Below are 22,157 nucleotides of genomic sequence, written 5' to 3' on the forward strand. Positions count from 1 at the left end.
TGAGCATGGAGATCCGTACTAATACATTTGGGATATCCATACATGGAGATGCGTACTAATAAACACACAGTGAAATGTAGGAGCGGTTTGCGACGCTCAAGTGGATTATATGTTTTTAAACATTTTAACAACATAAACCTTGTATGGGGGTTCTTGGAACAAAATATTTTGAGATGGGTCCACGGCCAAATACATATAAAATATTGTTTTCTCAATAAACAAACCAACATACAGTACAGTATAAGTGTATACAGGGTATCTTGCACATTTCTAAAGTGACAATTTAGGGACTTTTAATGGCTTTAAAAGTAAAAAGCAACAAACTGTACTGTAATAATATGTTAAATAATAGCTACGAAAGATATAAATATTGTGAAAATAGCTGATCTACAAGCACACAAAGCCTTGTGTTGCGAGGCGTTGTGTGCTTGTAGATTAGCTATTTTCACAATATTTATCTGGGGAACAGAGTCAGACTAAATGTAATAAATGTTTTTGGGAGGTCGCGGACTGAAAAGTTTGAGAATCTCTGGTTTATAGTGTGTTTATGTGGTGGTGTTGTTCTACAGTCCAGAGTTGGAGAAGGGACTGAAGAAACGCGTGAAGCTGCACTCTCACGAGAACGGACAGAACGGACAGAACGGCGAAGCTGGACAGAACGGACAGAACGGAGAGATCGATTCAGACGACAATTACGCCGAGGTAGGACAGAATGAAACATACAGTTAGTGCCTATTAGGGCATTCACGAAATATTCGAATATCAAAGTCACTATTTTTTTATTGTTTTCTCTTTAAAAAATATATAGTTTATAAAGCTTGGCTAGATAGGAAGTCATAAGAATGAGTTGTTAATGCCCCTGGTGGATGAATTTGTTAATGCTCTATACCAGGGGTCCTCAAACCTTTTTAGGCCGTGACCCCCAAAATAAACATATTTGAACTAGGGACCTCCACCCTGACAAGCACTTGGAATTGTAGGTATTACATTACATTACATTATATGACTCGGTTCCGCAGATAAATATTGTGAAAATAGCAGATCTACATGCTCACAACGCCTCGCAACGCGAGTCATTGTGAGCATGTAGATCGGCTATTTTCACAATGTTCTCCTCTTGCTTACTTATTAATTGACAGTTTGGCCAGTCCTGTTGAATATTCGACTATTGGAATACTTTGAGGTTGAATAATTCGAATACTAAAAATCACTATTCGTGAATGCTCCTATTGAGATCGGCACATTTTTTGTCATAGTTTTAGTCTATGAAATTAACGTGTGTGTGTGTGTGTGTGTGTGTGTGTGTGTGTGTGTGTGTGTGTGTGTGTGTGTGTGTGTGTGTGTGTGTGTGTGTGTGTGTGTGTGTGTGTGTGTGTGTGTGTGTGTGTGTGTGTGTGTGTGTGTGTGCACATGTAGGACGTGATGTCTCCGCTGCAGGAGGAGAGCGGCTGCGATGAGGATGAGGAGGGTGAGGAAGAGGAGGAGGGTCGGGATGAAGAGGAGTTTGACAGTGACGAGAGCCTGGTGGATTCAGACTCTGACTCGGACGAGAAAGGTTTGTTTCACTGTAGATCCATCATTTACACAACTATACTGTAAGACAAGCTGTCATGTGTGTGGATCTCATGGCATTGAAACATACTGCTATGTTGTAATGTTGCAATATTTCCAACCTAAAAACTCTTTCTGTGTGACAGAGGTGGAAAGTAACAAAGGAGATTTACTTAAAGTAGGACTGTCATCTAAGGGGGTACTGTCACTTTAAAAAGTAATCTTAAAATATTAGTTAATATGTTTGTTTACGAATCTCCAGTCAGCACTCCACTCCTATGGGTGTCGCTAGCGGCAACCAAGAATAACAGAATCACTCACATAAACTCCCGTAGGACAATTCCCATTGGCCGAAGGGTATGTCCGTCAAATGACGTACCCGCCTGGAGGCGGACCCCTATAAATTCCCCATCCGCCGGATGTTCCCCCTCTTTTTCGCTTCTGCTTCAACTGGATTGCTTGTTTCACTCACTCGCTCCAACGAAGTCTTCAGCATTTAAGAATATTACAGTCAAGTTTCAACTTTTCACTACTACACTCAGGAGTTCGTTTCGTCTGCACCGATTTGGCGAGTAAGGTCGAGCCTACCGGTTTCGAGACTTTTTCTCCTGCCTTTGTCGAATTCTCCGCTAGCTAACTTTAGCCAGTTAGCTTGAGCGTCGCGCTACTCGCTTGTTAGCCTAGCGGCGCTAGCCTACTAGCTATCCACGGCTCCTCTACCTCGTGGTTAGCTTAGCTTCCGGCCTGCTTTTTGCAGCCCAGCGATGGCCTCGGACGTCCCCTCGCCCTCGGCCTTTCGCTCCTGCTCCGTGGACGGATGTCCTTCCCTCATGGACCCGGGAGCTCCACAACGGAGGTGCACCCTCTGCAGGGAACAGGGCCTCTCCTCCGCCCCAGGTTCCCCAGAGGGCCGTTTCTCCCCGACCTCCGTCAGGCGGAGGCACGCCGCTGTAGCGGCTAGCCTCATCGACCTGATCGCCGACTTCCGCTCCTCTTCAGAGAGCCAGGCGCCCCAGGCCTTCCCTCCAGACCCATGGGAGGTCCCCACCGTTTCCCAAGAGGTCTCCAGCGGGGACATCGAGGTCTCCTTCGTGGCCGCGCAGCTACGAGTCAGACGCTGGCCAGAGGAGGAGGACGATACCGACGATGAGGGCTTCTCTCTGCCAGGTCCGGTGGTTCCGGCCGCCTCGGGTTCTTCTTCCCAGGCACCGACCGACCTGCTGCCTGCCCCCCCCCCGTCTCCACGGTGACGCAGGCCCCCTCCCCCCCTCCACAAGCGGCGGGACCCCGGCCTGAGGTGTTCGTCTTCACCGCACAGGTTCCCTCCCGGGCTCCCCGAGGCCCCACTTTCGCCGCAGAGGGGACCCCCTACCGGCCTAACCCCCATCCAGCGACGATGACGGCCTGGTCCGTGCTGGAGAGGGCAAACCACATACTGGGCCTTCCAGTGGCTTTGGGAGAACACGGGATGACCACGCTCCCCCAACTGCCTGGACTGCAAGAAGCCTTGCACGTTACCTGGGAACGGCACTGGGATCCCACCAAACTCGACTTCCCCACCGAGTTCGTGGGGGGACCGGAGATAGGCATCCCCACCTGCCCTAAAGTCAGTGTTCCTACCGCCTGCGCCCTCCAGGACAGGTTCTTCGAACTGAACCCGTGGGCACCTAGGAGTCCTTTCTCCTTGGGACAGACCCCGAAGCTGGAGGACAGGCGGGACTCTTCCGCGTCCAAAGGAGCCAGGGACGCCTACAGAGCCATAGGTCATTCGGTCAGAGACCTTAACGCAGTTGGCCTCCTCACAGCCTATGCAAAGACCCAACTCAGCCAGGTGACGGACCTCCTCCACAGCGAGGACGCCACCGAACTGGCTACCACCCTAGAGCACCTCTCTACGGTTAACCTCCATGCTGTAGCCTGGGCTGGCCGCGCCATGGACTTCATACAACAAAGGGAGACGCGCAGCTGGATCGCTCCGCTCTCCAACGACAGGCCTTTCGAAGGGAGAGAGGAGCTTCTCCGGCTCCCTAGCTCTCCCAGAGGTCTCCTGGAGGGCGCGCTACCGATCCTGCTGAGACAGTCCGCCACACGCCGAGAGGACGCAGGTTGGGAAGAGCCTCTCCCCCGGCTCCCACTTCCCCCCCGTCCCCCCGGAGACCCCCTCAGTTCCTCAGACCAACGTTCCAGGTCGGGCCGGCGTCTCCCTACTCAGGAACCCCCAGCCCGCAGGCCCAGAGAGGACCGCGAGCAACCCCTGTAGGGCACTTGGAACAGACTATTGGGGACCCCAGGCCTTAGTTTTCTTCAGAACTGGCTTCTCTGTGGCTTTTTCCCTTGTTTCCCTTCGGACAGGGAATCCGGAGTCTGTGTTGCTATTATTGTTTTATTCAAAACGTGCATCCCCTCCTCTGCCTTCAGTGACTTAATGCTTTATTGTTTTATTCAAAACGTGCATTCCCTCTGACATAATGCTATGTTGTTTTATTCAAAACGGGCATTCCCTCCTCTGCTTACCTTGACGTAAAAATGTTTTGTATTCACAAAGGTTTTACTGGTCAAGTAAACTGGTCTGTCCTCCACTTTCTGTGTGTTTTTCTTCCTAGTACACCACCTAGTGGACACGAGTTGTGTCGAGTGTTTTGCCTCTTCAGGCTGTCTCTCACTTTCTCACAGCCTTCTTTCCTCTGTTCTTCAGTGGGTAGAGATTTCGCCTATTCAGGCTTATGTTTTCTCTTTGCCCTTTAGCAGTTCTTTCAGTCACCACTAGAGACCAACCTCCAGCTAAAGGTAATCTGAAGTCTCCGCTTTCCTTGTTGCTCTCCTCCTTCTAAAGGTTTCCATGAGCCCCCTCGGGACTTTTTAGACCTTATGAGCTAAGAGTAAAACCTTTGCCTCCACAGGGTTTTTGGAGTCGTTTGCTGTAGGTTAGAGTGGACGTTAGCCCTCGCAGGCCTTTTTAGTCCTTCTCTCCTTGTCTTCCGCTCCTGGCCACGAGGTTCGGTTCCAGCCCTCTTCAGACGTGCTCGGTTCCTTCCTCGAGTCGTCCCCTTCGGGCGGTCTCTCGGTCACGGGCGCGCTCCTTCCTCCTCGGCTCCACCGGCCTTCCGGGGCGCACTCGGTTCCCTCCCCGGCTCCGCGGGGACCCGAGGTGCGCTCGGTTCTCCTCCCGGCTCGGCCCTCCCTTTCTCAGCCACGTGACCGGCCCTCCTCAGGTGCGTTCGGTCCGTCGCTCGAGCCGTCCCGCGCGGACGATCTCTGGTACTTGGGTACGCTCGTTTTCCTCTCCGGCTCTGCCGGTTCCCGAGGTACGTTCGGTTTTTCCCCCGGCTCCGCGGGGACCCGACACGAGCTCCTTCCCCACATGACCCCGCTGCTTCCGGGTTACGTTCGCTTCCTCCCCCGGCTCCGCTGGAGTCGGAGGAACGCTCGCTTCTCCCCTCGGCTCCGCCGGGGAGAACGTCACGTGCCCGTCCAACGTCTTCACGTCAAGATGGGCAGACAATTGTATACCCCTCTTGGGGCGCTTGTTTTAAGGCACCTGGCCTCCCTCGAGAGCGGTGCCGACCAAGTCTCTTCGCTCTTCTTCCCTGACAGCCTTTCTCTTGTTTTTTGGTGCATTCCAGATCGGGATCTCTCGCACCTTTTCTAGGGGTTTTTCAGGCCGTCTACTGGCTTACCAGCCCTTCAAGAGTTCTCTTTGTCAGGGAGACAGGCTGCCTACAGCCGCCTTCTACTCTAGGGCGCGTGGAGCTCCTTCCGTTGTAACGAGACTCCTTCCTGTCCCTCGTTCCCTACTTCAGGTAGGGTTTCGACCCGCCCTAACCGGGTCGGTTTGTTTCGGTTCTTGAAAACCCTCTTTTTCAAGTTGCTGACTCCCGCCAGTCTTCTACGTGGAGGTGAGGGTGAACGCTGGTTCACCTTTCTGGTTTTAAGGGACACGTCTTCACTAGTCTCCTTCTTTCCACCTCACCGTCCTCCTTTCAGGTTCGCCTCCTAGGGGAAGTGTTCGAGTACACGGTTCTCCCCTCGGCTTGTCTCTGAGCCCCCGGGCCTTCTTCCTAGGGGCCAGGAGGGCATTCGGACCCTCTGCAGCGCCAGGCCGTCAGGTCACTAGCTACCCGGACGTCTGGTTGAGTTACGCGAGCTCCGTTCGGGGGTGGCGCGTCACTTCAGGTTGGTTCGGGACCACCTGCAGTCTCCAGGGGTTTTGCTCCTCTCTAGGAAAAAGTGCCTTCTCCCCCTCTTCAGAGTGCCACTTTCCTAGGGTTATTTCTGGACTCGCTGCCTTGGTCAAACGCCCCTCGTAGGAGGGGATAGAGATGTTTCTCTCCTACACAGCCTTCTCCCGGACACAGTATTCAGTCCGTTTCGAGAGGGCCTCACACCTCAGGGGTTTTCTTAACCCTAACCCTGCACAGGGTACAACTGGACGTCTCCATGGGAGACCGCTCTAAGGTGGTTGTTTTCCCTTCGGAGCCCGCCCACCGAGGGTCGCGCTCCGGTACAGGTTTCTCACTAGACCTTGGAGGTCTTGCTATCCTGGCAGCAAGCCGACCTTCAGTCGACTGGAGCCAGGATGGGAGAGGTTTTTCACCGTAGGGTGATCACCTCGGACGCCAGCCTTCAGGCTGGGGCGCGACTCCGGAAGAGCGCAGTAAGGGGCCCGGGGGTGCGAGTCCACCTTTTCACCTACTCAGAGCTGATGACGGTGTTGCTGGCCCTTCGTCACTTCGATCCCCTGGTCCTGGGTGGGCACGTCCTCTTCAGGACGGCCAACACCACGACCTTGTTTTTTGTCAACAAACAGGGGGGGCTGAAGTCCCGAGAACTAGACATAGCTCGGGCCACGACTACAGTCGTTCAGGGCCTCTCTTGTTCCGGGCCTCCTGTTCAGCGGGGGTTTTCTGCTGTCCAGGGGTAACCACGTTACGAGATCTGGTCTCCCCGCCCCTTGGTGGCGGAGGAGATAGGGATCGGGTCTTTAACCTACGGGTGACAGACTTGTTCGCGTCGTCAGGGAACGGTCAGTGTTCTCTGGACCTTGGTCTGAGGGGGACTTCCCCTCTGGACCTAGACGCTCTGTCTCGCAGCTGGCCGCAGGACCTTCGGTCTGCGGTTCCACCGCTAGGGCTGTCTCGTCCGACCCACGTTAGGGTCAGAAGTTACTCCCCAGAATTGCTCTGGGTGGCGCCGAATCAGGGGACTGAGAGTTCCCTGATAGCGCCTCTCCTGGTCGGTCGACCTTGGCACCTGCCTCTACTCGGGTTAGGGCGAGCTAGGCGTACCAGGAGTTTTCTCCCGGACCCCCAGCGCCTAGACCGGTGGGTCTGGCACTTGTAAGGGAGTGGCGGTGGGCCACCGCCCTGGCCTCTGAGGTCTTAGTCGAGACGCAGAGGGCCGGAGCCCCTGGTACTCTAGAAGTGTACGCGGGGGTTTGGGAGGCTTTCGCCTCTTGTTACAGGTTGAACCGCCCTTCGGTGGTTTTGGCCCGGGCGTCCTTCTGTACTTTTGGACTTTCATCAGTCCGGTATAGTCCAGAAGCTGGCAGTCCCTACTTTTAGGGGCTATGTGGCTGCCTCGAGGGTTGCCGCCTGGGTTTGGAGGGTTCTTAACCTTCTAAGAACCCTTGGTTGCCTCAGTTTTGACTGGTTTCAAACGAGGCGCTGCTGCGGCTAGACCGTGGGTTCCCTCTTGGGTTCTAGAGGGGATCCTAAGGGGTCCGAGTAAGGCTCCTTTGAGCCTCTTGGGAGATTTTCTCCTTGGAGCCTTTCCTAAGTAGGCTCCTTTCCTGGTTCTGTCTACAGCCAAGAGGGTCAGTGACCTTCATGCTCTCTCTGTGGCTGGGGCTGTAGGAGGTTTTCTGGGATTGACCGCAAGGTCTTTCTCTAACCTTTCCTCAGGTTCTTACTCAAGAACGGGAGGATTTAGGAAGTTCCGGTGGAACTTCTGGCCTTTCTCCCTCCTCCTTTCGTTTAGGAGGAGGTTAGGAGGTTAAACTGTCTTTGCCCGGTTAGGGCTCTGAGAGTTTACTGTGAGAGGACTGAAGACCGCAGACGGTCTGGTAGTCTGGTTGTCTCACATGGTAAGTCCACTGGCAGGACGGAGATCGCGGAGTCGTCTCTGTCTGGGTGGATTGTGGAAGCCATTGTTTTGGCTCATGACAGTGCGAAGACACATACGAAACACTTGTGTTTATGATGTCATTGTGAGAATGCGCAATTATAAGCCAATCAAATTAATTGACTGTACTTAGACTATTACTGTACTGGTCAGCTGTTGTTGGGGGGCGAGGCAGGGGCAGATTACACTGTGACATGAGTTTCAGACTAGTTCAGACCGTTTTCAGAGAGACCACGTGATTTACTGTATCATACTGTTATAATTTCGGGCCGTGTCAGCGGGCCTTTAAGTACCGTAGCCTACTTAACTCATATAGTGCCAATCCCGAGAAGACTCGTGAAAAATACTCGAGTATCACATGGTGCCAATCCCGAGTATACTCGTGAAAAGTAATATATTACTGTAACGGCGGCTACATTACCGAGAACAATGGCCGGAGGTCCGGAGACGAAATCCGTCGCTGATTTCGCATCATCACGGCTCCACGAGCACAAAATAGTCCCATCCATAACATTGAGGTGGACGGGGGATCTCATCTTTAATGTCCATTATCTCAAAACTACACTTTAGAAGCTAGGATGGAGGCAGATGCTCGCTTATGTTACACATGTATAAAAGCTCCCGGTCCGCCATTACACAACTCCACGTGGACAACGATCGGTTCCGGCGCAGGACGCGATGACGTCAGACCGGAAGTGATTGCGCTGTGGACTTCTGGCCTTCAAAATAAGATAACGGGGGTGATGCCAACCTGAGACTGGCATCGTGGACTTTATAATCCGTTAATTTCATGGGCACTAAATGAGTTAAGTACAATTTTGAGGTATTTGCAATTTAGTATTTCCAATTTCCAATACTTGTACTTCTACTCTACTACATCTCGGTTCCAAATATTGTGCATTAGTTACTAGTTACTTTTTGATTATTATTATTACAAAACATACATTAGATCTGCTATTTTCAAAAGATTGTTATACATTTGAAAACTTCAAGTGGGATTTTCTGCATAATGAGTATGTTTACTTTTGGTACTTTAAGTACATTTTGATGCCAATACATTTGCACTTTCACTCAAGTAAATTTTGAATTTCTGACTTTTACTTGTAACAGAGTATTTCTGCATTGCAGTATCGATACTTTTACTTAAGTAAATGTATTACTTTTTCCACCACTGGTTGTAATGTTGCAAAATGTCCCGCCTCAAAAGTCTCTCTCACTGTGTGATCATCCATCACATGGTGGCCTTCCCTCCCTCCCTCCCTCCCTCCTCCAGCCAACTTCCAGGCAGACCTGGCCGACCTGACGTGTGAGATCGAGATCAAGCAGAAGCTGATTGACGAGCTGGAGAACAGCCAGCGCAGGCTGCTGCTGCTGAAGCTCCAGTACGAGGAGAAGCTCATCCTGCTGCAGAACAAGATCCGAGACACGCAGATGGAGAGAGACCGCGTGCTGCACAACCTCAGTGAGTACTGAGTTAACAGTAGGGCATTAACGAAAGAGTCGACAAGTCAACTGAGTCGACTTCATTACACAAGTCGACTCCCACCAGAGAAAGTCGAAGTTGAAGAAAAAAAAAATCCTTTGTATTTTTTGGGTTCATTATTTTTGTTCCGTGTTCTATTGTAAAAATACACAATGATTCTATTGTGAAAATAGCAGATCTACACGTACATACTCATGTAGATCTGCTATTTTCACAATTTCTACCTCTATATATTTGACAATTTGGACAATGTTTAATTTGTCAGGTATTAAAAAGTCCTTAAAGGAGTCATCCAGACCAAAACACATATAGGGTTAAATCTGTCTTTTATTATACCCCTTTATACCTGCTTTAGTCGATTTTTTTCATAGCTGCCCCTGTTGCTAGATTTCGGCTGCCCCTGTTGCTAGATTTTGCGGGCCCTCTCATAACTAACAGAGTAGATAGACTTTATACTAGTGCGGTTATTTCTTCAGCTTCAAAGTTAGTATTTGTTTATTGGATTGTGTTTACACAACGTCCTGAGACCAACCAAACCGCTGTTTTGACCTCACAGGCACCCTTACTTGTCAAACGGCTTCTGCTCTGCACCAGAGCAGGGAGAGGAGAGGCTAGAAAGGGAGGGGAGGGAGGGGTCGGTTTGACAAGTAAGGGTGCCTGTGAGGTCAAAACAGCGGTTTGGTTGGTCTCAGGACGTTGTGTAAACACAATCCAATAAAAAAATACTAACTTTGAAGCTGAAGAAATAACCGCACTAGTATAAAGTCTATCTACTCTGTTAGTTATGAGAGGGCCTGCGAAATCTAGCAACAGGGGCAGCCGAAATCTAGCAACAGGGGCAGCTATGAAAAAAATGGAATAAAGCAGGTATAAAGGGGTATGATAAAAGACAGATTTAACCCTATATGTGTTTTGGTCTGGATGACTCCTTTAAATTGGCACTTTAGAAATGTGAAGATACCCTCTATACACTTAAACTTTATGTTGGTTTGTTTACTGTTGAGTGAGAAAACAATGTTGCACATTAAGTTAATCATCTGGGGACCCCCCCATTGGGGGGTCGTGTTTGATGTGATGACGTCATCAAACAATAAAGTCGACTTCACCTCAACTTTTTACTGAGTCGAGTTGACTTGCAAAAGTCACAAGTCGTTAATGCCCTAGTGAGTACACAGTTAACAGTGGTGCCGTTGTTGTCGCACTCTCTCATCCAGTGCAAGGTCCGAGTGTGTCCATGAACCTGTCAGTCAACACACTATTTATGAACGACTGAGACCTTTGTCATATAAGCGTTTCAGGAATAGAAAAGAAGACGTATCGCAGGTATTTTTACAATCACTTGCTTTTCGATGTGCACAGTACATCATTTTATTGAGGGATCTAAACGGCGGCAGGGATTGTTTTTTTGTCTCTGAGGTATCGCGAGATTTTGTTTCCAGACAGGAATTGGTGGACAGTCTCGCGATACAAGCTTGTTCAGAAACGTACTTAGTGCTCTTTAGATACCTCTATAAAGTTATACAGCGTACACACCGAAAAGCAACACTGCAGAAAACAATGTGTTATTTTCCTGAGCTGAGTATTTTATAAAGGTCTCTATCGTCAGAAATAGTGTTTGTTCATAAGCTGTCTAGCCGGCTCTCATAGGTTCCAATGTTATTCACCGAACTTCCGGTGTGAGTTCGCCACCAAGAGTGCGACGAATCTGCAAACTGGAATTGCTTGGTAGAGAAAAAGACGTTGGTGACATTTCCTTTCGTAGACGTTCCTTGTGTGTACTGCAGTGTCCATGGAGAACTACAAGTACACACAGGGGAGCTGAACGTGGGTAATGTAGTTTCCAGGATGCTATGCTAACAGTGAACCATGTGCACTGCAGTGTCCATGGAGAACTACACGGAGGAGAAGGCGGGCCGCATCAAGCAGGAGTACGAGAAGCGTCTGAAGGAGATGAACCGCGACCTGCTGAAGCTGCAGGTGGCGCAGAAGGAGCACGCGCGCCTCCTCAAGAACCAGGGGAGGTACGAGCGCGAGCTGAAGAAACTGCAGGTCGAGGTCAACGAGATGAAGAAAGCCAAGGTGAGGTGTGTGTGTGTGTGTGTGTGTGTGTGTGTGTGTGTGTGTGTGTGTGTGTGTGTGTGTGTGTGTGTGTGTGTGTGTGTGTGTGTGTGTGTGTGTGTGTGTGTGTGTGTGTGTGTGTGTGTGTGTGTGTGTGTGTGTGTGTGTGTGTGTGTGCGTGTGTGTGCGTGTGTGTGCGCGCTTGCAGTAGGGCTTTCACAGAATAATGGGAATATTAGCTATTCGAATATCCAAACCCCTGTTCGACACAGTACATCAAAGTTGAACATTCGCTGATAGAAGTTTTTATATATTTATTTGTAATAGTTTTTTATGAAGCAGTGGCAATATATCTACACCAGACATGCGGCTGCGCTGTGGGCTCTGGTGTCGGTAGTTCTCCTAATCCATTCATGATTGATTGTTGTCAAATCATACTCTTCAGACTCTATGCGTGTAGAAAAGCCTGTAGAAATGCAGAGAATTGCTTGTTTTTATAGGATGAATATTCAGCTATTCGAATACATTTTTTGGTATTCAAAGTCAAATACATACCAGTAAGACTCCCTAATCGGGAGATAAGCGACCGTAGGTCACTTATCTCCACAAATAGGGCAAAAATGTGTTTTTCCAAAATCTTCCTGATCCATGTTGATGACATGAGTGTAGACATACTGTGTAGTGATTTTCGTGATTTTAGGGCAAAATCTGTAGGAGCAGTGTCCAAAAATGTGTTTTTAAAAATCGGCCTGAAGGTGGCGCTATATGGGACAGATTCATGTTGATGGGATGAGTGTAGACATACTGTGTAGCAATTTGCGTGATTTTAGGGCCAAAACTGTAGGAGCAGTGGCCAAAAATGTGTTTTAAAAATCAGCCTGAAGGTGGCGCTAGAAGAGGGCCATGTGAGAAATGAGGGGTGGGGTCTCCGCGTTGCCTTGGCGGACGAATAGGTACCGGCCCCGGCTCTCCCGGACGCTCCTAGCCCGAGTTACGGCATTTTATGTGAGCTGCAGTGGAGGGGGTCCTCCACTGGGGGCGTCACCACTTTTGCATCCGTTCTGGAGCACCAGGAGTGGGTGGTCCCCAGGAATTCCCCGTGAGCAGCCCCGTTGGGGTGGTCATTTGGTCATTTTTGCACATTTGGTCATTTTTTACACCTGGGGGTCCCCCAGGGACCTGGGGGTCCCTGAAGCTCCGGGGGTCCTTGGAGGTTGTAGTTTGGCAGGTAAGGAGTGTGTGTGCAAAATGTGGCATGGATGGGGGCAACGGTTGTGGAGATATGAGCAGGGCAAAAGTGTGACGTGTGACGTGTGACGTGTGACTCACTCACTCACTCAGGGACGGACAGCCGGTGGAGGTTTTGGTAGTAAATGCGACCTACGGTCGCAACAAATCTGTATTCTGACCAGTTAAAACCAGTTAAAAACGGTAGCGCTGTGTGCTCCCCACCAGGTGGCGCTGATGAAGCAGATGAAGGAGGAGCAGCAGAGGAGGAGGATCTCGGAGGCCAAGAGGAACAGAGAGATCGCCCAGCTCAAGAAGGAGCAGCGACGTCAGGAGGTCAGTACCACTGGAGGAAAGTAACTAAGTACATTTACTTAAGTACTGTACTTCAGTACAATTTTGAGGTATTTGAAAATAGGAAATACTCTGGTAAAGTACAGTCATTTTACTTCTACTCCACAACATCTCAGAGGCAAATCTTTGAAAACATGTGAAATGGGACATTTTGCATTATGACTACTTTCCATGTTTTGTATTTTAAGTACATTTTGATACCAATACTTTTACTGGTACTTTTACTCAAGTAAATTTCAGAATTCAGGACTTTTACTTGTAACAGAGAGTTATTACTTTGCAGTATTGATACTTGACTCAAGTGCAAAATGTGAGTACTTTTTCCACAACAATGGCTGGTTTTTCACTTTGCGAAGATCATGGGAGGAGTTTAGAGTTTGGGGTCCTTTTGCTTTTCTTTGAGGGAGGCACATTGATATGAGTATATGCCGATCCTTGACCGACAGATCTTCTGTCAAGTAATCCGAGTAAATGTAATCCAAGTATGTCCTGTTTATTTTCATGATAGTATTTTCTTTCAGTCAGGACAATCGCGGGCCACAGAGCTTTTGTAACGGCCGGTAGAAAAGGCCACGTTTTAAACATGAAGGTGATTTAAAAGCTAGATTAGGAGAAAAATGCATTTTCTGCGGAAGCGTAACATGCATGTCTATGAGGGAGACAGCACTTCCCGGTCACGTGATCTCGCGCTGCATTTCGGGAAATGGAGTGTTTTTCGTCACCTCGTAGCCTGGTACAGTACAGCTACAGTACAATATAGTTTACTGTACAGCGGGTCAAACGCGCCAAGGGCACACAGAGACATCAAAGAGATTGACGCGTTGGCACGTCGTGGACATCTAAAGAGTTAATTAAAATGGGAGCGTTCCCAGCATTGACGTTGACCGGGGGGTTACCTTGCTTACTGTATTGATGTAGCACCTTGCTTATTGTAAGTCGCTCTGGATTAAGAGCGTCTGCTAAATGCCTGAATTGTAAATTGACCCGGCCGGGGATCGAACCCTGACCTCCCAGTGTCAGGGCGAACACTGTAACCACAAGGTCACTGAACAGCGGCCGTGGACTCGCACGTTTTGGTCTCCAAGCCTGCTACATTGAGTTGGGATTTGAGCTGGTCTTTGAAGCGTTGCCTACTGTAGGTCCACTTCTCTGTCCCGCTTACACTGACACAGCTCACTGTAAAGGACTGTATTTGGCAGCCTGGTGTCTGAGAATGTTTAGAATCACTGCTATTTTTTGTCTCAGGATGCCAGCAATGCAACAAAGTATCAGGGTACGGTCATACGCATGTACAGTATCTGCCTTCACCATTAAGACGTTTAAGATAGAGTTGCAGCACATGCACTGATAAATGATACTCTATATGAGAACCTGCAGGGTGGGTGTGTGTGTGTGTGTGTGTGTGTGTGTGTGTGTGTGTGTGTGTGTGTGTGTGTGTGTGTGTGTGTGTGCGTGTGCGTGTGCGTGTGTGTACTGTGTACACACACGTGTCTAAACCAACATCTCCATATATTTTTCCAGCCTCGTGCAGAGAATGTATGGTTTGTGCATCATGAACAGTACAGCATATTGATCAGTGTGTGTCTCAGACACCTCAGTATCAGTAACACACACACACACACACACACTGAGCTCCTATCGATCCATGTCCTCCAGCAAAGAGACAATGTGTTCCTCAGTGCATGTTAACATGATGACTAAGCAACTTGTTTGCTTAAAATTCAGGTGTTATTAATTTTAATCCTCATTATGTGCCCACCAAGAAAACACTACAGCTATAGGAGCTGGGGTCCTATATGAAAAACATGGCATATATTATTCACAAAACATATTCATTAAAATCACTGAAGGCAGTGAATTAATCATTCTAACCAAAATGATACAGTAGCAGTGCACCCTAGGGTATTTATTTGAAATTTCGATAGAGGATCAACCATTGAGTTGCAACAACTCGTTTTCGAGGGTATGCTTTTACCTTGGCAGTAGTGCATTTAGGAGGGGGTGCCCGCTGGCCTACTGATCCAGGCCCATACCACTTAGGCATTGCCACATAGGCATGGATGCCTGGCGGTGTCGCCGGTTCGATTCCCGATCCAGACGACCTTTGCCGCGTGTCACTCCCCGTCTGTCCCCCCATTTCCTGTCAGTCTACTATCCTATCAATAAAGGCATAAAAGCCCAAAAACAAATCTAAAAAAAAAAGAAGTGCATTTAGGAATTATGCCATTAGTGACTCACTGAAATCACTGAAACTCACCGAAGCATGTCAGTCAACATGTGAGGTGTTTAGCCCTGCCCAGAAAAACGACTCTCAGCGGGGCTCAAGCTTTGATAAAAACTCTAAAAAGTATACATAAAAACCCTTTTAAACCCATTTAGGCCTAGAATGATTTAATGCTTTAACTATTGAAAAATAGCAGATATAAAAATTACGTCAAAACGTTAACCCTTTGAAAATATGTACATGTGACAAGCTGCTAATACAAAGTAAGTTAAAAGAAAAAAAAAGAAAAATAGAAGATATACAAGCTCACACCGCGGCACCGAGTGGCACGCTGTGAGCTTGTACATCTGCTATTTTTTTAATAGTTAAAGCATAAAATAATGGTTAAAGCGGTTAAAATCTAAAGTGACACAGATTTGCGTTCAGGCATAAATGGCTTAAATTCAGTCTAATAATGTGAGTCACATCTTCTGTCTGCCTCCTCAACAGTACCAGATCCGCTCCCTGGAGTCCCAGAAGCGGCAGCAGGAGCTGGTCCTGCGCAGGAAGACCCAGGAGGTGACGGCCCTGCGGCGGCTGGCCAAGCCCATGTCTGAGCGCGTGGCGGGGCGCGTGGCGGCCCGCTGGAACCACGACTCCCGCCCGCTTCACCCTACGCCGCCCGCCACGCCCGACTCCGGGGCCGAGATGTCCACGGCCAGCACCACGGCCAGCTCCTCGGAGCCCGAGTCCCTGAAGAGCGTGAGCGGCATGGTGAGGCAGTGGAACAACAAGTACAACGGATCCCACCACGGCTACCTGGCGGAGAGCGAGGGCAGCATGGACGGCACCAGGGTCATCGGGTAAGACCTGCTTGGTGTTACGTAAGGGATAACGTCTGCAGTGATGTTAATAGGTTTTTAATGTAATGAGTCCCGGGGACCCAAGAAGGGTCTTTCGGATGAGTCCCAGGGATATTTTATGGGTCCCACAAAAATTAAACGCCGCGTAGGGATGGGTATCGTTCACCTCTGAATCGATACGATACCTTTTTCGATACCTGGGAATCGATACGATACCTTTTTCGATACGGTTTTCGATACTTTTTTATGTATTATTATTATTATTATTATCATCATCATCATCATCCCTTATCTTAGTTTTTCTTATTATTATTATCACCTCGATCACAACATTGCATTTTGCTTCTTGTCCCTGTAGAGTAGTGACAATAAGACCTTGCTTCTCTTTATTCTTAAACCTCACATCAACAATTTGCGCTGTTGAATGCAACTACAGTGAACGTGAATGCGCGTTCGCGTCTACTGCATACATGAACGCGCAGCATGGAGTTACAGATACACACAGAGGCAGGGTGGCTGTGCTGGCGAAACAAACTCAAACACGCTTATAAAGTTTCTTTCAACCGATCAATTACCTTTTCTAAGCGGTCGGAACTAAAGACACATGTACCATACTACACATCTCTCCCGGGACTGTATTCTTTTTTTAATACGACACAGAAAAGGGCTTTCACGGAAAGGGTGACAGTCCTTTGCTGCCTGCAGACAGAGCAGCGAGCGGAGAGGGGGAGACGCTCTGGTCCACAGCGTTAGCGTGGGGACTGGGGAGAGGAGAGGTGACGACGATCAATGCTCACGCTGTCACAAGTTCCAACCGGAGATCATAGCCGTTGGATCATCATAATAACATCATTGGCTATTGTCGGATGTTTTCAGTTGTGGGACATTTTCACAGTAACGCAACTACGCAAGTTTACTAAAGCAATTCTTTTCGGAGACCGCTCGTTGCCAATGCGCATGTCGCTGCAGTGTAGAGACGTCAAGTTTCTGCGACGTGCCTTGTTCTGTGGGGGAACCCTTTTTGGTGTGTCACCTTAACACGCTGTGCCACTATGGTCAGAGAGCGGCCCGGTGCTACGCTAAAACTCAGGCACCCATTGAATTCTGTGACCATGTATGGGCGCTCAAAATGGCGTCGGTGGATTGAAAACACACTCTCGTTAGTTTTATCGTCTGTTTTAAGACTTTCTACGCGGATTTCATTTGTGTTAACGTAGGGTAAAGTAGCATGCCTTCACCCATGAACAATGGTGGCGTCTGTGGACTTTTTAAAATATTTTTTTTTTCGCGACGTGGTAAATTATTTTAACGTGGACTCCAATGGAGGCGATGCGTCCGTGGGACCCCAGGGCAATGACGTGAATGCGTCTCTAGGCAACGTGAATGCGTCAGAGACGCGGGACGCGCACGTAATGACGTCACTGACGTCTGCCTCGGCTGTCATTATCGAGTCATGTGTCAGCCATATCAGCCTGAAGGAATTTTATCACTGGGTGTCCCCCCAGCGCAACACGGCCGGTCGCCTTGGAAAACGGCTAAGTGTTTGTCCATTTTCTGTTACAGCGTCGCCTAATTGTCGCTTCAAATATTTTTTTAAACATTCTTGAAAGCAACGTTTAGTTGTAAATGACGCCGTGTATTTGTTTTCATGGCTTGCATGTTAGATACGGCACAAAATTCACGCAGTGCAGCAGGTGCTCTGAGCCGTTGATTAGCCATCAGTCCCTTATAGAGCGGAGTGGTCATTAAACAGATATAATTCACCGCTGATTTCAGCGATTGACCAATCAGAATCAAGCATTCAACCAAGGCGTGTACTGATAAATGATACTTAGGGGTTTAGGGGTGGGACGATTCACTTACCTCCTAATTCCATATGACCTCTCGATACATGGTAAATGATCCAAGGCACTCATTCACACACCGATGACGGAGGAAACCATGCAAGGCACCAACCTGCTCATCGGGATCAATTAGGGGTTCAAGGGGGTCTTGCTCAAGACCTGCACCACTACTTCTGGCCTGCTCGATACCCGCCGCTCGATACCTAGGATGCCGATTCAATTTATATGACGATTCTTAATTATGTGTTAGTGATCGATATTAGTTTTTTTTTGCTAATATACTTAGCTTTTTTTTTATACTAGAATATTTTAAAACAATTATAAACAATATAAACCACAAAAAGTTGAATCATACACTTCAATGCAGACAGATAACGTCAGTTAGTCTTTCTGAGAAAAAAAAAAAGATTCTGAACTTTAAAAGAAGCTGCTGTGTTCACGTTCCCTCTTCCATTGGAAATAATAGACTCCAACCTGCTTCCGGTCTCCTAAAGAGGCGTCCACCTACTTCACGCAGACACAGTAACTGGCTGTTTTCCTATTGTCTGACTGCATTAGCAGTGTTTATGTTCTAGGGGCGGCATAGCTCAGGGGTAGAGAAACCGTTATTAGGGTTCCCGAAAGGTTCCCAGTTCGAATCCGGGCTCCCCCCGAGTTAATGTCGAAGGGTCCTTGGGCAAGACTCTGAACCCCACATTGCTCCCGGTGAGCTGGTTGGTGCCTTGCATGGTTTCCTCCGCCACCGGTGTATGAATGTGTGCGTGAATGGGTGAATGTAATGCACAATCTCTGTAAAGCGCTTTGGATAAAAGCGCTATATAAATGCACCATTTACCATTTATGTTCCTTTGTACAAGGCATTCTTGTACATGTGTTTATGTGGACATAAATACATATTTTGTGTTTGTTGGTGTGTGTGTGTGCGTGTGCAGCAGCAGGAAGAAGCTGCAGCGTAAGCCCGGTCTGGCCATGATGATGGGCGCGGGCGTCCGTGGTGCCAGCTTCACCAAGTCTGCCCGTCAGAAGTGGCAGAGCCTGGAGCGCCGCATCCTGGACATAGTCATGCAGCGCATGACCATCTCCAACGTGGAGGCTGACATGGACCGCCTCATCAAGGTACAGTCCTGGCTCCGAAAAAGATCTTTAACCCATTCAGAACGGGTACACATTTTGTGTATCATTATTTTATGATTTAACTATTGAAAAATAGCATATCTACAAGCTCACAGCGTGGCACCGAGTGCCGCGCTGCGAGCTTGTAGATCTGCTATTTTTGAAAAATCTTGAAAATTAGAATTTTGACCCGATTCTATAAGTGTCTTTTGAATCCTTCTAAGGTTTTTGGAAAAAACCTATGTTTCTATGTCAGCAATCTGGCCAGCCATCGTCAAAGAAAAGGTCCTTTTCACTTAACTGGAGCTCAGTTAGTCTGTTCTTGAGAGACTACTATGTCAGTGGTTCTCAAACCTTTTCATGTGAAGGACACCCAAAATGATATTTATTTGGCCACGGACCCCCATCTCAAAATATTTTGTTCCAGGGACCACGCAGAAGCAAAATTTGAGTTACAAACGTTCGCTTTGAAAATACATATATTCAAAGATTTGCCCACATTTTCACGACTTTTTCAAAAATAGCAGATCTACAAGCTCGCAGCGCGCGCTGTGAGCTTGTATATCTGCTATTTTTCACTGGTTAAAGCATTCAATAATTCTAGGCCTAAATGGGTTAAATTAGAAACATTGAAAACCACGGACAGAATATTATATTCTTGAATAATTTGAAAATATAATTCACACGTTGCTCACCTTTGTTTCCCTCGACATCGTTGACTAAAACTATGACGAAAAACTTTTCGTCTACCTTTTTTGACTGACGAAAACCAAATAAAAACTATGCTATGAAGTAGGCTGGGTCCGTATGGATTTATTTTTATTTAGCCGACTAAAACTAGACTAAAACCAAAACATTTCAGATGACTAAAATATTTTTTTTTATTCAAAAGACTATGACTAAAATAAATCTAAAGTTTGCTGTCAGAATTAACATTGTTTCCCTGTGTGTGTGTGTGTGTGTGTGTGTGTGTGTGTGTGTGTGTGTGTGTGTGTGTGTGTGTGTGTGTGTGTGTGTGTGTGTGTGTGTGTAATGAGTTTAGAAGCGCGAGGAGCTGTCTGTCCAGCAGGAGTCGCTGTTGCGTAAGCGGGAGGTCCTCATGGCGGACGGCTGCGGCCCGGACGCAGACGACCGGCTGGTGCAGGAGATGAACGAGGAGATCGAAGTCCTGAACGCCAACATAGACTACATCAACGACAGCCTGTCTGACTGCCAGGCCACCATCGTACAGATAGAGGAGACCAAGGTACGCTAGAACTGCTTCCGTTCTAGATTCCTGGAACTTCAGGGCTTTCTCAGCAATAGTCCTTAGTAGGGCATTCACCAACTATTTGAATATTCGAATATCAAAGTCACTATTCGATGTTGTTCACCAAAGTCGAATATTCGCTTATTTATTTTTTATTTTTTTTGTTTTCTCTTTAATAAAGTTTATAAAGCTTGGCTAGGAAGTCATAAGAATCAGACAATCTAAGGACTTTTTAACCTAAAAAATTACAAATTAAACATTGGCCAAATTGTCAAATATTAGAGATAGAAATTGTGAAAATAGCCAATCTGGGTACCCAGTTAAAATATGATTATTTTGGCGGTGCCGCGGCCTGAAAAGGTTGCCGCGACACCGCCACTGTCCTAACCCATGGGATAGTGACACGCCGACTTTGGTTCCCAGTTTTCAGTGGAAATACACTGAACTGGTTGAAAAGAACAATGCTCTGAATGAAGGTTAAAAGCCTGAGCTCTGACCTTGCAGGACGAGCTGGACTCGGTGGACACCTCAGTGGTCATCAGCTCCTGTTCCCTGGCTGAAGCACGCCACCTGCTGGACCACTTCCTCAAGACCTCCATAGACAAGGTAACCTCGCCTCACCAGGTTCTCTCGGAGGAATGCCTGGTATCCGTTTACAACGGGCCTTTTGATCCGGTCTAGGCGGAAAACCACAAGCAGAAGAAGCGGCGTCGCTTTGTTTTGGTTCCCCCCGTTTGTTTTCCCAATCCCTATTAAAATGATCCAGTAGCCTAGTGTAGTCCTGCCATTCGCTAACAGTTGGACTAAAAGATGCATGTACCAAACACATTTTCTAAACGCAAAACTACGCCGCATCGAGGGGTTTATTAGGTAGGCCCTAAAAGTACGTCCTTGAGCGCAGGGGAATTATTTTGTGTTAAAACCGAATCCGGCTTGATCTTTCTGGACAAATTGTAGTCCTTTGAGGACTACAACATGACGCAGAGTGGTTTCTGCTCCCGACCGGATCAAACCCCGAAAAGCGAAGGGATCCCAGGCTATAGACAAGGTGGGGGTGTTTGCTGGTATACATCCCTGCTGGGAAGGTCCATGATAAAATACATTTTACTGGTTTGTCTCTCTGAAAAAAGCCATTTTTGTATGAAAATCTTGGGAATATATTGTGTGGCTTGTGACGATCGGGTGCGATATTTAGTTGACTGACCATGGGGCTAAAGAATGGTTCAGGAGCTGTGTTCACGTTCACTCTCCCATTGGAGTTAACAGACTCCGTCATTAGATCTACAAGCTTGTAGATCTGCTACTTTTGATGCTTTTGTGTGACGCTAGTTGTATGATCAAGTAGGGTGTTCATTTATGAAAGAAACAAAAAGTAAAAAATATGGAGATAAGAAGTTCTGCCCGACAGCGAAGATTTTCTATATAAAAATATTGCCATATCGTACAGCAAATTGGGTTATGTAATGGCGATGTAACTGCTTCTGTCAGGGGACCGCACGAGTTAAAGTGATTTGTTGGAGGGTCAACGGCCAACCGCTCAGAGGAGTGACCATTAGCCTTGGCTAGCCCGTTAGCATTATTTTTATTACCCCCATCAAATCACCTTTTATTATTGTCATAGAACAGAACCAGTGATGTAACTGGCTGTCAAAGTACTGTTATGTGCTGTATTAAACAGAACATAAGTGATCATCTCAGACAAAAGCAATGGTCTGTGGCCTGTTGTAGTACTGTGTATGGGCCATGTGAGTGAAAAATATCTAATGCACTGTTGTGCTGTCACCATGAAGCCAATTTGGCCAGCCATCGTCAAAGAAAATGTCCTTTTCACTTGTTCTCTAGACTCTAGAGTCTAGAGACTACCATGAAGCTGACTAGCTAGAACAAGTGATTGTTTAAGTTATGGCTCCATCTAGTGGTGTGTGTTTGAATTGCATGGAGATCAGACTGGTCAAGAAAGAGGCAAGCTGGCCTCATCATCTCTGCAACACAATTTTATACTATATGTAGTGGGGGGGTCCCTGCTTTATCTCCCTCTCAGCTAAGGGGTCTGGAAACGTTGAAGACCCCTGTGTTAGGGTTTAGGCACATA

At 47.8% G+C, this 22,157-nt stretch overlaps 1 protein-coding gene across 1 annotated transcript in view; it reads left to right on the plus strand.

The window, feature by feature from the left end:
* Positions 1–22,157, plus strand: part of kif21b (kinesin family member 21B) — a gene marked incomplete at its 5' end in the record, with an annotated part of 91,784 nt that overhangs the window by 18,417 nt on the left and 51,210 nt on the right. The window contains 9 exons of the mRNA XM_080728116.1: positions 570–702; positions 1,417–1,555; positions 8,945–9,133; positions 11,034–11,233; positions 12,668–12,775; positions 15,507–15,859; positions 18,636–18,819; positions 19,859–20,062; positions 20,570–20,671. Coding sequence (XP_080584242.1) covers positions 570–702; positions 1,417–1,555; positions 8,945–9,133; positions 11,034–11,233; positions 12,668–12,775; positions 15,507–15,859; positions 18,636–18,819; positions 19,859–20,062; positions 20,570–20,671 — 1,612 coding nt within the window. The remainder of the gene's footprint in view (positions 1–569; positions 703–1,416; positions 1,556–8,944; positions 9,134–11,033; positions 11,234–12,667; positions 12,776–15,506; positions 15,860–18,635; positions 18,820–19,858; positions 20,063–20,569; positions 20,672–22,157) is intronic.

Source organism: Nannobrachium achirus (assembly GCF_963921795.1).
Source record: "Nannobrachium achirus genome assembly, chromosome: 6".
Taxonomy (NCBI): Eukaryota; Metazoa; Chordata; class Actinopteri; order Myctophiformes; family Myctophidae; genus Nannobrachium; species Nannobrachium achirus.